We start from the raw sequence: 17533 nt of genomic DNA, 5'->3' as shown, positions 1-17533 counted from the left end.
GATAAAGGCACAAAGTCTGTTAAATGGTGAAAAGACAGTGTCTTTAACAAATGGTGCTGGCATAACTGGATATCCATCTGCAAAAAAAAAAAAAATGAAGCAAGACCCATACCTCCACACCATGCACAAAAACAAACTCAAAATGGATCAAAGACCTAAATATAAAATCTGAAACAATAAAGATCATGGAAGAAAAAATAGGGACAACGCTAGGCGCCCTAATACATGGCATAAACAGAATACAAAACATAACTAACAATGCAGAACCACCAGAAGAGAAACTAAATACCTGGAAGCTCCTAAAAATCAAACAGTTATGCTCATCAAAAGGCTTCACCAAAAAAGTATAAAGACAACCTACCGACTGGGAAAAAAATTTTGGCTACGACATATCTGATCAGGGTCTAATCTCTAAAGTCTATAAGATACTGCAAAACCTCAACCACAAAAAGATAAATAACCCAATTAAAAAATGGAGAAAGGATATGAACAGGCATTTTCCCAAGGAAGACATTCAGGTAGCTAACAGATACATGAGGAAATGCTCACGATCATTTGCCATTAAGGAAATGAAAATCAAAACTACAATCAGATACCATCTCACCCCAACAAAGCTAGCATTAATCCAGAAAGCACAAAATAATAAATATCGGAGAGGTTGTGGAGAGACTGGAACACTTATACACTGCTGGTGGGAATGTAAAATGGTACAATCACTTTGAAAATTGATTTGGCATTTCCTTGAAAAGCTAGAACTAGAACTACCATATGATTCAGCAATCCCACTCCTTGGATGATATCCTAGAGGAATAAGAGCTGTCACGGGAATAGCTATATGCACACCCATGTTCATTGCAGCAGTGTTCCCAATAGCAAAAAGATGGGAACAACCTAGGTGCCCATCAACAGACGAATGGATATACAAATTATGGTATATTCACATAACAGAATATTATGCTACAATAAACAAAGATGACTCCGTGAAACATATCTAAACACAGATGAATCTGGAAGGCATCATGCTGAGTGAATTAGTCAACCACAAAATGACAAACATTATATGAGGCTACTATTACAAGAACTCAAGAAAAGGTTTAAACACAGAAGAAAACATTCTTTGATGGTTTTGAGGGTGGAGAGGGAGGGAGAGGGGAGTTCACTTACTAGATACTAGACAAGAATTATGTTCGGTGACAGGGAGGACAATGCACAATACAGGGGAATTCAGCACCACTGGACTGAACCAAAAGCTAAGAAGTTTCCTGAACACAACCAAACACTTAGACGGACAGTGTAGCAGGGGCGGGGGTCTGGGGACCATGGTTTCAGGTGACATCTGGTTCAACTGGCACAGCAAAGTTTATTAAGGAAATGTTCTGTGTCCCACTTTGGTGAGTAGTGTCTGGGGTCTTAAAAGCTAGCAAGCGGCCATCTGAGATACATCAATTGGTCCCAACACATCTGGAGCAAAGGAGAATGAAGAACACCAAAGACACAAGAAAAATATTAGCCCAAGAGACAAAAGGGGACCCATAAACCAGAGACTCCATCAGTCTGAGACCAGAAGAACTAGTGGTGCCTAGCTACCACCAACGACTGCCCTGACAGGGAACACATCAGAGAGTCCCTGATGGAGCAGGAGAAAAGTGGGGTGCAAAACTCAAACTCTAGTAAAAAAGACCAAACTTGATGGTCTGATTGAGACTGGAGGAACCCCAGAAGACATGTTCCCCATATACTCTGTTAGCCCAGAACGAAAACCATTTCCAGGCCAACTCTTCAGACAAAGAATAGACTGGATTATAAGACGTAAAATGATACTGGTGACAAGTGTGCTTCTTAGCTCAAGTAGATACACAAGAGTAGATGCGCAGTTCCAGTACGGAGGCAAGATGAGAAGGTAGAAGGGGATAGGAGCTGGTTGACTGTACACCAGAAATCTGGGGTGGAAAGGAGGTGTATGCAAGTGAAATCACAGGAGTGGCAGCTAGGGTCACATAACAAAGTGTGTATAAATTTTTGTATGAGAAACTAACTTCAGCTGTAAACTTTCACCTAAAGCACAATTTAAAAAAAAAAGGAAGGTGCTTCTACAGTAGTGGTCATAACTAAGGGTTCTTAAGTAGAATCTAGCCCCAGACAGGTTGTTAGTGGTTGTAGGCTCTGGGAGTTAGTTGTTGCCATGATAACTAGCAGTCTCTAATGTATTCCGCTTATTAGAAGATTAAATGTCAGTTGGAATTTGTTTTCACATATGTGCTGCTGTTTTTCTCAAAGTTGGCCTATTTCACTCATTTCTATTACCTGCTTGATTAATTCTGACTTTTATAGTAATCCATGTTGTTAGGTGCCATCAAGTCGGTTCTGTCTCATAGCGACCCTATGCACAACAGAACGAAACACTTCCCGGCCCTGCACCATCCTTACAATCGTTGTTATACTTGAGCTCATTGTCGAAGCCACTGTGTCAATCCACCTCATTGAGGGTCTTCCTCTTTTCCGCTGACCCTATACTTTGCCAAGCATGATGTCCTTCTCCAGGGATTGATCCTTCCTGACAACATGTCCAAAGTATGTAAGACTCAGTCTCACCATTCTTGCTTCTAAGGAGCATTCTGGTTGTACTTCGACAGATTTGTTCGTTCTTTTGGCAGTCCATGGTATATCCAATATTCTTCGCCAACACCATAATTCAAAGGCATCAGTTCTTCTTTGGTCTTCCTTATTCATTGTCCAGCTTTCACATGCATATGATGCGTTTGAAAATACCATGGCTTGGGTCAGGTGCACCTTAGTCTTCAAGGTGACATCTTTGCTTTTCAACACTTTAAAGAAGTCCTTTCCAACAGATTTACCCAATGCAACGCATCTTTTGATTTCTTGACTGCTGCTTCCGTGGCTATTGATTGTGGATCCAAGTAAAATGAAATTGTTGACAACTTCAATCTTTTCTCCATTTACCATGATGTTGCTCATTGGTCCAGTTGTGAGGGTTTTTGTTTTCTTTATGTTGAGGTGCAATCCATACTGAAGGCTGTGGTCTTTGATCTTCATTAGTAAGTGCTTCAAGTCCTTTTCACTTTCAGCAAGCAAGGCTGTGTCAGCTGCATAACGTAGGTTGTTAATGAGTTTTCCTCCAATCCTGGTGCCCCATTCTTCTTCATATAGTCCAGCTTCTCATATTATTTGCTCAGCATACAGATTGATTAGGTATGGCGAAAGAATACAGCCTGATGCACACCTTGTTCTGTCCGAACAACTGCCTCTTGATCTAAGTAAACGTTCCTCATGAGCACAATTAAGTGTTTTGGAATTCCCGTTCTCTGCATTAGTGAACTGAAATGGACTGGTATTGGCCATTTTGAATCAGGCAATCATACAGTCTGCTATGCTGGGAATGACAGTTTGAAGAGGAATGGTGTTGCATTCATCCTCAAAAAGAACATTTCAAGATCTATCCTGAAGTACAACGCTGTCAGTGATAGGATAATATCCATATGTCTACAAGGAAGACCAGTTAATATGACTACTAATGCATACATATACAAATATGTAATTCCAGTTTTCCAGTTGCCATCAAGTTGATTCTGACTCATGGTAACCCCATGTGTGTTCTGTCACAGTGGAATTATACTCCATATGGTTTTCAATGGCTGATTCTTCAGAAGTAGTTTGCCAGACCTTTCCTCCAATGTGACTCTGGGTGGTCTGAAACCTACAACCTTTCGGTTAGCACCCACGTGCTTTAACCATTTACACTGCTCAAGGACTCCTAGTGTTAACTTTTAGGTTTGCAAGCCCAGTGCTAGTGCTACTGGATAAAATTCCTGAAAAGGGACACACCCTCACCCATCTCAAAAAAACGCTGATGGTAGGCCTAATGGCACTTTACTTTTAAAACAGCTCATTATTGTAGTCACAAGTGTCTGTCAGAACATCACAAAATGTGAATGTCCTTTGATGTGGCTATTGAAAACAGGCCACCTACTTCCAAATTCTGTGTGAATACATGGTCCTGTCTGCCTTGCTCTGTTTCCATTAAATAAGCTTGGCTCACCCACTCAAATGTACACGGGACAGGAGCTTCATTCACAAAGCAAATACAAGCACTGACATTGTCTTTATAGAAAATGTCCAAATCACTTGTCTGTTTCAAGGCTACTCACTTCCATGTCCTTCCTTCAGGTTCTCTACTCTAGCTCTTGTACTTTGTGGAGCCAACTCTCTCCCTCACCTAGCCTCCTACTCCACCCTACTCCTACCATTTGTTCTCCAAGCTTTTAACTTCTGGGAAGTAATTTCTGGCCTCCACACCTGTGGTGAAATTAGTTCCTTCATACAGCCTTTTGCTTGGTTCTTTGAAAAGACAACTTGAGAGAGTTATCTTTGCCTTCGTTTTCTACCCCAGAGGGTTTGTTACTTTTGTCCAGGTTGATTGGTATTTCCTAAGTAAACTGTGAACAACTTGTGGTTTGATACTTTCTGTCTGGTCCTGGGCTGCAGCCTGCCCTGTGACTGGCATGCGCCTTGCAGGGATTGACCAATAGACTATACAAATGAAGTGTCTATAGCCCACTACGCAAATGAAGTGTCTATGGCCTACCAAGAGGGGACCGGTCAGTTTGTAGCCCTGGTGGGAGGGCCATGTCTTGTAACTGACAAGGAGTTTGTGTATATATGCAGCCAATTCGACAGAGGTTTTTCAGACAGAATGAAACAAGGAGAAACAGCAAGAAGAAAGAAGAAGCAAAGTGAGAGAAAGAGGAGGCAAGGAGTCTCCTAAAAAACTGCAACATGGGTCAAGGGCTGTAACACTGAAGACAGCCAGAGGCCCAGAAGGGACCCAGCAGCAGAGCCGGTAGCAACAGGCCTGGAAGGAACCCAACGGCAGATCTGGCAGTGACAGGCCCTATAAAAACTGCGTGGGAGCTGTGTCTGACCTGCTCTAACTTCACAAGGGGGAAGGAGAATCAAGATCAACAGCCCAAGGCTGATTGCTGTGAGGTGAAAGTCAGACATGCCTCCTCTCTCCACCATCTTTACCAATTCTGACACCAACTGTCCCTCCCACATCTCTCTCTACTTCTCTGCTGGGTTCGATAATTCATCGCAATTGTCACTGTAAAGGACTGAATTGTGTCCTCCAAAAATATGTGTCAATTTGGTTAGGTCATGATTCCCAGTACTGTGTGGTTGTCCTCCATTTTATGATTTTCCTATGTATTATAAATCATAATCTCTGCCTGTGGTTAAAGAGGATTAGGGTGGGACGTAACACTCTTGCTCAGGTCACAGTCCTGATCCAATGTAAAGGGAGTTTCCCTGGGTTTTCACCTGTACCACCTTTTATCTCACAAAAGATAAAAGGAAAGGGAAGCAAGCAGAGAGTGGGGACCTCATACCACCAAGAAAGAAGCACCGGGAGCAGAGCAGGTCTCTTGGACTCAGAGTTCCTACCCAGAGAAGCTCCTAGTCCAGGTGAAGACTGACGAGGAGGACTTTCCTCCAGAGCCAACAGAGAGAGAAAGCCTTTCCCTGGAGCTAACACCCTGAGTTTGGGCTTTTAGCCTACTGGAGGAAACCCCGATGGCATAGTGGTTAAGAGCTATGGTTGCTAACCAAAAGGTTGGCAGTTCAAATCCACCAGACATTCCTTGGAAACTCTATGGGGCAGTTCTACTCTGTCCTATAATTGTTATGAGTCAGAATCGACTCAGTGGCAGTGGGCTCGGGCTTGAGCCTACTAGACTGTGAGAAAATGAATTTTTCTTTGTTAAAGCCATCCACTTGCGGTATTTCTGTTATAACAGCACTAGATGACTAAGACAGTTACACAGAACTCACAGGCAATACTCACAGTTATGGGTTTATTAGGGAAATAAAAGGTTACAATGCAGGCTCAGAAAAACTCAGGATACATTTTTTCCATCAGGACAACCTCTCCCGAGCCATGCTTGTAGGCATGCGTCTCCCTGGCCCCCAACCTCTGCCCAAAGGCATTTAGCTTTTTCTCTCCTGCTTCTGGGTCTCTACTGCTGGTTCTCTATCACCACTTCTCACTGTCTTCAATTTACAGCTGTCTCTTTCTGTCTCCTGGTTCCAGGAGCTTCTCAGTGCAGGATCCCGGGTCCAAAGGACGTGTTAGCTCCAGGCTGTTCTTCCTTGGTGGTCATGGGATCTTCTCTTTTCTGCCTCTAGGGTAGCTTATTTCAAGCCCAGCGGGATGGCAAAACTGACCAATCCCTTTTGTTGTTGTTACGTGTCATTGACTCAGTTCGACTCATAGTGACACTAAGTACAACAGAATGAAACACTGCCCAGTCCTGCTCTATCCTCACAGTCTTTGTTATGTTTGAGCCCATTGTTGCAGCCACTGTGCCAGTCTGTCTTGTTGAGGGTCTTCCTCTTTTTCGATAACCCTCTACTTTACCAAGCATGATGTCCTTTTCCAGGGACTGATCCCTCCTGATAACATGTGCAAAGTATGTGGGATGAAGTCTCACCATCCTGGCTTCTAATGAGCATTCTGGCTCTACTTCTTCTAACACAGATTTGTTTGTTCTTTTGGCAGTCTTTGGTATATTCAATATTCTTCACCAACACCCTAATTCAAAGGTGATAATTCTTCAGTCTTCATTATTCATTGCCCAGATTTTACATGCATATGAGGCGACTGAAAACACCATGGGTTGGGTCAGGCGCACCTTAGTCCTTAAAGTGACATCTTTGCTTTTTAACACTTTAAAGAGGCCTTTTGTAGCAGATTTGACCAATGCAAAAATGATTCCTTGAGTGCAGCTTCCATGGCTGTTGACTGCAGATTCAAGTAAAACGAAATCTTTGACAACCTCAATCTTTTCTTCATTTATTATGAGGTTGCTTATTGGTCTAAATCTCACTATCAGTGGTAAGAAACACACACCTGACCTCATGTCCCATGTGGATCCTCTGAATTGATCATCCAAATTTGCCCTGAGCCAGTCTCGCACCACCAGGAAAAGGAATAGGAATGGTCCTACCTTCATGGTTTACTGGTAAAGGACGAAACTGCTTATCCAAAACAACCAGAGAACACGTGGCATCAAACCCAAGTCCTCGAATTTGGTTTAATTCGATTCCTTGTACAACTTTCTGTTTTAAAAACAAACAAAAATTAATTAATTAAAACACCAAACTTTTAAAAACTTGAAGACAAATTATGACTAGAAGAAAACTTGACAGGACAGAAAAAAATATTTATGACATAAAACAGATACAAGTTGAATATTACTAAAATACCAAAACCAAACCTGTTCCCCTGAAATTGATTCTGACTCATAGTGACCCTATAGGACAGAGTAGAACTGCCCCATAGGGTTTCCAAGGAGCAGCTGGTGGATTCAAACTGCTGACCTTTTGATTAGCAGCCAAACTCTTAACTACTGTGGCACCAGGGTTCCATAAAATACCAAACGGTCCTACAAATTAATCAAAAAAAAAAAAAAAGATAACCAATCTCATCAGAAATTTAGTAAAGGACATAGACAGCCATTTCATAAAATAAAAAGAAATGGTCAAGGAACATATGAAAAGATTCTCAACACCACCATAATCAAAAAAATGCAAGTAAAATATACCAATTTTGCTTTTCCTATTGGCAAAAATATAAAAGATTAACAGTATCCAGTACTGGCTAGATATGTAGAAGTGGACCTTCTCGAACATTCTGGTAAGAATCTAATTGGTGCAAATATATTTGAGAATAATCTGGCAGTATCTATTAAAATTAAAAAATATGTATAACTTCTGTCCCAGCAATCCCACTTCTAGGAATCTATCTTAATGAAATATTAGTATAAATAAGTAAAGCTATATGTAAAAGAATGTTAATTCCAACATGACCTGAAAAATATTTAAATAATGGGAAAACTATGTTTTACTAAATAAATCATGATACATTTGTAATATGGATTATGTAGCCACTAATAAAAAGGAGGTAGAGAAGCAACTTAAAGGAGTTGTGTTATAAAGAGGTCAGCAACTTCTCTTAGCAAAAGAAAGGTATAAAAACTGTACAAGTTTGTCAAAAAACCATCATTTCAGGGCTCTGGAAATCAAAGCTGTATGACAAAAAAGGGAAGCATTTACGCTTTAAAAATCAAGTTGGTACTTATAAAGTCCCCACAAAGAAAACTCCAGGCCCAGATGGCTTCGCTAGTGAATTCCATCAAACATTTAAGGAATAAACAGTACCAATCCTATACAACTCATTCAGAATATAGTGAAGGAAGAAACATTTTCCAACAAATTTTACAAGGCCAGTATTACCCTAAAACCAAAGCCAAACAAAGAAATCGTTAAGAAAACTATAAACCAATATCCCTTATGAACACAGGTGTAAAAATCCTAACAAAATATTAAAAAATCAATACTTGCAACACATAAAACATAAATTATACACCATGACTATGTAGGGTTTATCTCAAGAAAGAAAGGGTAGTTTAATATCCATAAACCAATGAATGTAATCCACATACTAATAGAACAAAGCACAAACATCCAACGACAATCTCAATGGATGCAGAAAAATAATTAAAAAAAAAAAAAAAACTCAACAACCAGTAATAGAAGATAAATTCCACAACCTGATAAAAGTCATCTGCAAAAACCTAAAGCTAACGTCATGTTTAATGGCAAAACAGATGATTTCCCCCTACAGGGAACAAAGGAAGGATGTCCACTTTAAGCGCTTCCATCCAACCTTGCACTGGAGGTTCTAGACAGTATGATAATGCAGTTTAAAAATAAATAAAAGCATACAGATTGGAAAGGAAGAAGTTAGTGTCTTTATTTGCAGATGACATGGTCTCATATGTAGATAATCCTAAAGAATCCACCAAAAGAAAGCTACTAGAACTAATAAAGGAGCTTAGCAAGATTCAAGATCAACATACAAAAATCAGTTGTATTTCTACATATTAGCAGGAAACAAATCAAAAATGAAATTAAGAAAACATGTATTCCCAATAGCAATAAAAATAAAATAAAATACTTAGAAATTCATTTATAAAAAGAAGTTTACGACCTCAATACTGTGAAAACTACAAAACATTGCTACAAAAACTACAAAATGGAGAAATATACTATATTCACGGAATGGAAAATTCAACATTGTTAAAATGACAATTCTACACAAAATCTATTAAAATCCCAGCAGACTTTTTTTGTGAAAATTGACGAGCTGATCCTAAAATTCATACAGAAATCCAAAGGATCTAAAAAACCCAGTGCCGTCGAGTCGATTCCAAAGGACCTAGAAGAGCCTAAATATTTCTTAAAAAGAATAACAATGTTGGAGAACCTACACTATCCAATTCCAAAACTTACTATAAAGCTTCTCTTACTAAGCTAGTATGTTACTGGCATAAGGATAAATTTATAGACTAAAAGAACATAACAGAGAGATAAAAACTAAACCTAAACACTTATAGCAAAGTTATATTTTTTTATAAAGATGCCAAGATAATTCAACAAGGAAAGGATAGTCTTTTCGATAATGGTGCTGGGATAAATGAATGCACATATGCAAAAATGAAACAGAACTTAAACCCTTACCTTAACTATCCATAAAAACTAATTCAGAATGGATCATCTCCCTAAATCTAAGAGCTAAAACTACAAAACATCTAGAAACAGTTAACACTGGGGAAAACTTAATGGTTTGGGGTTAGGCAGATTTTTTTTTTAATAATTTATTTTTGTTGTTATTGAGAATATACACAGCAGGAATATACACCAAGTCAACGATTTCCACATGTACAATACAGTGACATTGACTACATTCTTAGAACTGTGCAATCATTCTCACCCTCCTTTTCTGAGCTGTTTCTCCCCATTAACATAAAATCATTGCCCCTAAGTTTCCTATGTAATCTTTCGAGCTGCTGTTGTCACTTTGATCCCATATAGGTACATCTTAAAAGAGCACAATGCTCAAGGCAGATATTTTTTACTAGTTAAGCTAAACCATTATTTGGTTTTAAGAAGACTTCAGGGAATATTTCTGGTTTAACTTTCAAAAACAATCTTGAGGCAATAGTTTCAGGGGTTCATCCAGCTTCTATGGCTCCAGGAAGTCTGGAGTCCCTGAAAACTTAAAATTGTGTTCTGTATTTTCTCACTTTTGATCAGGATTCTTCTACAGAATCTTTGACCAAAATGTTCAGTAGTGGTAACTAGGCACCATCCACTTCTTCTGGTCTCATGGCAAAGGGGGCATTTATTCATGAACACAATTAGCCACACATTCCTTTCCTCCTCCTATTCCTGGCTCTTCTTCTTTCTCTGCTGCTCCAGGTGAATACCAACTAATTGTTATGCTTTGGTAGTCAGGTTTCTTAAAAAGCAAGATCCACAAAAGAGAAAAGTGATTAACTGGACTTCATCAAAATTTTTTAAATTTGCTCTGCACAAAAAAAAATAAGAAAACAAAAGGACAAACTATAAATTGGGAGGAAATACCTGTAAATTATGTGTCTAATAATAAGTTTGTATACAGAATATATAAAGAACTCTTATAACTCAATAATAAGAGGACAAACACCCCAGTTATAAAATGAGCAGATATACATGAATAGATACTTAACCGAAGAAGATATACAAATGACTAATACATTAAAAACATGTTCAACAGTATTAGTCATTAGAAAAACACAACTTAAAACCACAGTGAGATGCCATGACACACACATTAGAATGGCTATAATAAAAAATACCAACAATACCAAGTGTTAGAGAATCGTGGAGAAAGTGGAACCTTCATTCATCACTGGTGGGAACATAAAATATGGCCACTTTGAAAAAAATCTTAGACTTCTTAAACATAACTTACACACAACCCAGCACCTTCACTCCTCAGTATCTACCCAAAAGAAATGAAAATATGTGTCCAGACAAAAAGCTGTGCATGAATATTCATAGTAGCATTATTCATAATAGCCCAAAACTGAAAACAAACCAAATGTCCATCATGGTTTCACCAAATGGTTAAACAAAATATGGTATATCCATATAATGGAATACGTTCTGGATTGAATTATGTCCCCCCAAACATGTTTTGTAAATCCCAACCCCTACACTTGGTGGTATAGTGGTTAAGTGCTACGGCTGCTAACGGAGGGTTGGCAGTTCGAATCCGCCAGGCGCTCCTTGGAAACTCCACGGGGCAGTTCTACTCTGTCCTATAGGGTCGCTATGAGTCGGAATCGACTCAACGGCACTGGCTTTGGTTTTGGTATACTTATGGATGCAATCACATTTGGGAGTAGGGTTTTTTTTATGTTTATGAAGCCGTATCAGTATAGGGTGTGTCTTAAGCCAATCACTTTTGAGATATAAGAGCAGATTAGGCACAGAAGCAAGGAAGCACAATAGGGGAAAGATGGATCCTATACACATGAAGATTGCTAAGGAACTAATGAACAGAAGCTGAAAAGGGACAAGGACCTTCACCAAGAGCCAAAAGACAAAGAAAGCCTTCCCCTAGAGCTGGTGCCCTGAATTTGGACTTCTAGCCTCCTAAACTGTCAGAAAATAAAATTCTGTCCATTAAAGCCATGTACTTTTGGTATTTCTGTTACAATGGCACTAAGAAACTAACACAGAATTCTACTCAGTAAGAAAAAAGGACAAACTCCTGACATATGCAACAACATGGGTAAAAATTTATGCTAAGCAAAAGAAGCCAGACACAAAACACAACATACTGTATGATTCCAGTTATATGAAATTTCTAAAAAGAAGCAACTATAAAGACAGAAAGCAGGTAAGTAGTTCCTTGGGACTGGGACAGGGGACTGAATGTGAACAGGCACGATGGAACGTTTAGGGGTAATGGAAGTGTTCTAAAATTGATTATGGTGATGATTGCACAACTGTATAAATTCACTAAAATCACTGAGTGTATCATCTGAATTTCACAGTATATAAATTACACATCAAGAAAACTGTTAAATATTTTAAAAGTTCAAGCTATAAAAGCTGAAATGGAAAGATGTCTGTGATGGTGAAGGTTGTGTATCAACTTGGCTGGGCCATGATTCTCAGTGTTTTGGCAGTTATGATGTAGTCTGGAAGTTATGTAATGATATAATTTGGCAGTTATGTAGTCACCTTCCATTTTGTGATCTGATGTAATCACCTCCATGAAGTGATTTAATGGGCTCAGCCAATCAGTTGTAAGGGGAGTTTCCTCAGGGGTGTGGCTTGTATCCAATATATGTGGACCTTCTGGCAAAGCTCACTTCCTTTTGCTCTAGATCCTGCATCTGGCTCATCATCATCTGACCTCCAGTTCTTGGGACTTGAGCCAGCAGCCTCCTGACCATATTGCCTGTCGATCTTGCAATTTATCAGCCTCCGCAGCCTGTGAGCCAATGGCCTGTCATCTTACCTGCCAATCTTGGATTCGTCAGCCTCTGTAGGCTGTGATCCAACAGCCTGCCGTCTGACCTGTCGGTCTTGATTTTCCAGTCCCTGCAGCTACATAAGTCAGGAGGAGCCTCCAGACTGATGCCTGATGGATGCACTTGGCATTTGTCAGCCTCTATAACCGTGTGAGCCACTTCCTTGATGTAAATATATGTATATGCAGATATATATATACACACACACATATGCTTCTGTGTTTTACTGGTTTTGCGTCTCTAGAGAACCCACTCTAAGATTACATCCATGACATATTAATAAAGTAAAAAACGAAAAGAATATATGAAAACTGTTAACACTGCTTGCCTCTGAGAGTAGAAATTGCAGTTGGGGATGACAGGCAACTTTTCACTTGTTATTTTTAAAGTAATAGAATAATAGATTTATTGATTACTTCTATTTTTTATTTTTGTTTTTAGTTTCCTTTTTTTTGAAAAAAAGCATGAGTAACCATAATCATTAATGTTTCCCATTAACTTAAAACATGACAATAACCTTTAAAATCCCACAAAAGTCAACTTTAAAGTATCCTTCCATTCCCATTTAGTGAAATTTACCTTAAAATGGGTAATCCTTCTATTTTGTCTATTTGGGAATGGCAGACTTATAATTTAGGAATATACTTCTTACTATTTAACATGTTCCTCAGATAAGATCTACACACAATTATGGTAAATTTCCAACAACAAAAATTAATTTTTTTCAAATAATAGCAATATTAAAATGCTACCATATTAATATTCAGCATCAATATGAGCCACGTGCTTTACATACATCATCTTATTTAATCCTCACAAAAGACCTCTAAAAGAAACATTTACTATGTCCACTTCATAAAAAATAAATTGAGAGTTAGGAAGGGGAGGGGAGGGCAAACAGACATAGAAAGGTTAAGGAACTTGACCCTGACACACAGCCAGCAGACGGGAGAGGCAGAATTCAAAGTTAGAGGCTGTAGTCTTTCTATTTCATCATTCTGTCTGCCTCTGTCATCAGAGAATTTTCTGTTGGCCAAACCTCACCCTGTGGAAAGGGAATATGTTCTCGGGGAGAACATTTGCTAGTGACCTATCTGTGACTATTGGCAATACCTTGGCCCCCACCACCACCAGTTGAATGTGCTGTATGCCTTTATCACACTGAGCAATGTAGATGTAAAAGAGTGTGAGGACAAAACTATTTTCTCCCTGACAAGCCGCATGGTCTCATGATAATGTGTCAACCCAGATTCAAATCCTAGTCCTGCCATTGTGGCTATATGACCAAGGGAAGACAATACAATTCTAGCCATTCCAACTGCTCTCTTGCCTTGCTGGTTGTGTCTCTATAGCATTTACAGGCATAGCTTCTTCTGCCTGGAATGTCCTTCCAACTTGCCTTGGAAAGCACCGGGAAGAGGTTAAGATCCTTGGCTTTGCATGCAAGCTGCCTGAGTTTGAATCCCAGCTCTGTCATGTACTAGTTACATGACTTTGGGAAGTCATATAACAAGTTCCCTTGGTTCCCAAATATAAGAATTGAGCAACCTAAGGTGTGATTAGCTAAATATCGGTAAATGTACAATAAAAAGAAGCTGTTACTACATTAAATTAGCCACCTCAGATCTTCTTTGAACACCTGGGACAGTAATCAATTAGTCAATCAATTCACCCTGTCTTCTATCTGTCATGGCCCTCTAGGCCTACACTGCTCTATGCTGAGAGAATACACATCTTAGTTGGTCAAGCTCATCTCACACAGCATGAAGTTACTCAAGAAAGGAATTAAGTGAGAAAATTTAGATGTCTGAATAAAACTCAAAACCACAGGCAGCTTTGGGCTGGAAACCAAGAACCAGTGCCGTTGAGTCGATTCCGACTCATAGCTACCCTACAGGACAGAGCAGAACTGCCCCATACAGTTTCTAAGGAGCACCTGGCAGATTTGAACTGCTGACCCTTTGGTTAGCAGCTGTAGCACTTAACCACTATGCCACCAGGGTTTCCATTTTGAGTGGAAAAGAGGTGTCAAAGAGACCTTCTAGTCCCAATTCTACCACTTCGGGATCTGATAACCCTGCTCTAATCTCATCATCTTTCTGAGCCTGTTTTCTGATCTATAAAATGAGGATTATGAGAGTGAGTGATAACTCCAGGTGAAGATCAAAGGAGACAATGGGTTTGAAAGTGTCTTGAAACCACTAAACTTTTCAAGAAATGTAAAGAATGGGAAAAAACCACTGATGCCTATAAATTGTGGTCATGGAATATTTTTATGCATATATAGCACAGCATGCTGTGTCATGTAAGCACATATAAAAATGACTGGCAAAGGGAACAGCAATAGAGAAGACTAGATAGGCTCAAGCCTAAGAATTATGGAGGGAGTAACCTTCCTGTAAGAGTAAAGGAATCATTTCCTTCAATCTATTTTATGAATCTCCTCTGAAGACTCACGGAGTTCTATATTCTAATCATGGCCTTTCACTCACAAAGGCTCAGTGTCTATATCTCTAAAAAGAAGACCTATCACAAGAAACTGGAAGAATAGTTGTGACATGTATTTAAACCTTATTTAGCTAGGTAGCCACTATTATTTCCCCAGCCTTACAAGGAAATGCCTTAAGATCACATTTATCCACAGCTGAGTAGAACTATCTCTTCTACTCCCCCACCCCACCCCATCTAAATCATCCAAGAAAGATGGTTGCCAGGGTCATACTACCCAGAAGGCCACTGGGACTTGACCTGGTGGCCTGATGATTCTTTTTTTATACTCTCATTAATGGAAGAAGAAAGCAGCCTAGTAAATTCACCCCAACAACGTGGCATCAAGGGAATTTCTCCAGCTAGAAAGAAAGCACATTGCTCTTCTAAAGAATTTCCAGAAGAGATTTTTGCAACCTCATTTGGTAGCCTGGTCCATGTCTAACAACTGTCAACTCGTAGCTATGGGCCAGCAAACAAATATTTGGGGAAAGGATTGTGCACTGCTTTGTTCTTAATGTGGGAATCAGTTCAGTACTGCACATGTTTTAAATCAGCAGGCTCTGCCATATTGGATGGGAAGACAGTTCTCCTTACAAACCCTCCAAATTAAGAACTAGGGGGTCATATGCATACCTGATTTTATCTTGAGCTCCACTGGGAACAACGGTCAAACCTGGGGCCTCAGGGACAGAATCCAGCTCACAGTAAAGCTCTGTATAGCTGGTATTATGTTCTTTTAAATCTTCATATGAATGCCTTTGTCAGCTTAGGGGACATATGTGGGGTTATGAGATCCCCAGTACCATTAGGCCCGTCACTGCCTATTGCCTACAGAATTCAATCACTCACTCATTCAGTGGGTCCTCAGTCCCTAAGCAAATACAATCAAGCCCCTTTTAGGATTGGTTGTACGCTCTTCTAGATAGACACTTGGGAAAAAATGGAGAAAAAAATCATTAAAAAAATTCATGCTCTTTTGCAGATTATATTTTAGTGGTGATAAAAAAAAAGTAATAATAAATCAAATCAATGATATAGCATATATAATTTATATAGTATATTTATATCCTCCACATATCTGTCAGTTTGTTGTACTGTTGGGGCCTGGGTGTTGCTGTGATGCTGGAAGCTATACCATCAGTATTCAAATACCAGAAGGGTCATCCATGGTGGACAGGTTTCAGCTGAGCTTGCAGACTAAGACACACTAGGAAGAAGGTCCCAGGGGTCTACTTCAGAAAAAAAAAATTAGCCAGTGAAAACCTTATGAAGAGCAGTGGAACACTGTCTGATATAGTGCTGAAAGATGGGTCCCTCAGGTTGGAAGGCACTCAAAATACGACTGGGAAGAGCGGCCTCCTCAAAGTAGAGTAGACCTTAACGATATGGATGGAGTCAAGCTTTCAGGACCTTCATTTGCTGATGTGGCACAACTCAAAATGAGAAGAAACAGCAGCAAGCATCCATTAATAATCATAACATTGATGTATGAAGTATGAATCTAGAAAAATGGGAAATCACAAAAAAAGAAATGGAGGAGACAAAGCCAACATGGCCAATATGACACTATAGACAGAAGCACCATGCTGTCCCTCTGCAACAAAGACTCAAAAAAACTAAGTAAAAGAGATACAAATGTCAATCCTGGAACCCTAAGTACCAAATGAAAGAATAAAGAACTTGATTAAGCACTGAATGGAACAAGCAAGGATAAAACAAAACTAAAAAATTTACAATAGGGAAGCAGAGATGTCAATCTGTAAATGACAAAAACATCAGAACAATATAAAAGAGGGAATAAACAGTGTAGGTATAGAACTTTCAAATGGAGAGGAAATCACGGCATTATGAAGTATTAAAAGGCTGGTTCAAACTTACGAAGATAAGGATAAATTTCAAGGTAACCACAAAGAAATATAACAAACCTACTCAACAAAATAAAGAAGAAAAACATGAAGTCTCAGGAAAAAAGATACACAAACAAAAGGAATTCAGAACAGGACAGTTAGAGGAACAAAGAAAACATCAGCACCACAGAAAAAAAGCACTACAAAATAACAGCAATAAACCAACACCTATCAAGGACAGAGTAGAACTGCCCCGAAGAGTTTCCAAGGAGCGCCTGGAGGATTCGAACTGCTGACCCTTTGGTTAGCAGCTGCAGCACTTAACCACTATGTCACCAGGGTCTCCATCAATAATCACACTGAATGTAAAAGGCTTAAATGCACCCATAAAGAGACAGAGAGTGACAGAATGGATTAAAAAAAAAAAAGCCAGGACCCATTAATATGCTGTCTACAAGAGAAACACTTTAGAAACAGGGACATAAATTTATTAAAAATCAAAGGATGGAAAAAATATATCAAGCAAATAGCAACCAAAAAAGAGCAAGAGTGGCAATACTAATCTCAGATAAAATAGTCTTTAAAGCAAAATACACGATAAGAGACAAAGAAGGCATTACATAATGATTAAAGGAACAATTCACCATGAAGACATAACCATAAAAAAATCTACACACTCAATGACAGGGCTCCAAAATACATAAAACAATCTCTCACAGCAGTGAAAAGAGAAATTGACAGTTCCACAACAAT

The 17533-nt window shown here is 39.2% G+C and overlaps 1 protein-coding gene across 10 annotated transcripts in view; it reads right to left on the bottom strand.

The window, feature by feature from the left end:
- Positions 1–17533, bottom strand: part of FGGY (FGGY carbohydrate kinase domain containing) — a 566317-nt gene that overhangs the window by 513186 nt on the left and 35598 nt on the right. For 8 of the 10 annotated variants that reach the window (XM_003411156.4, XM_023549536.2, XM_064282042.1 and 5 more), the window contains one exon: positions 7020–7131. The exons of the other annotated variants lie outside the window; for them this stretch is intronic. In XM_003411156.4, the coding sequence (XP_003411204.1) occupies positions 7020–7131 (112 nt within the window). The remainder of the gene's footprint in view (positions 1–7019; positions 7132–17533) is intronic. 10 annotated transcript variants of the gene reach the window in all.

This window comes from Loxodonta africana, chromosome 3 (genome assembly GCF_030014295.1).
Source record: "Loxodonta africana isolate mLoxAfr1 chromosome 3, mLoxAfr1.hap2, whole genome shotgun sequence".
Taxonomy (NCBI): domain Eukaryota; kingdom Metazoa; phylum Chordata; class Mammalia; order Proboscidea; family Elephantidae; genus Loxodonta; species Loxodonta africana.
This window is presented reverse-complemented; position numbering and strand designations above follow the sequence as displayed.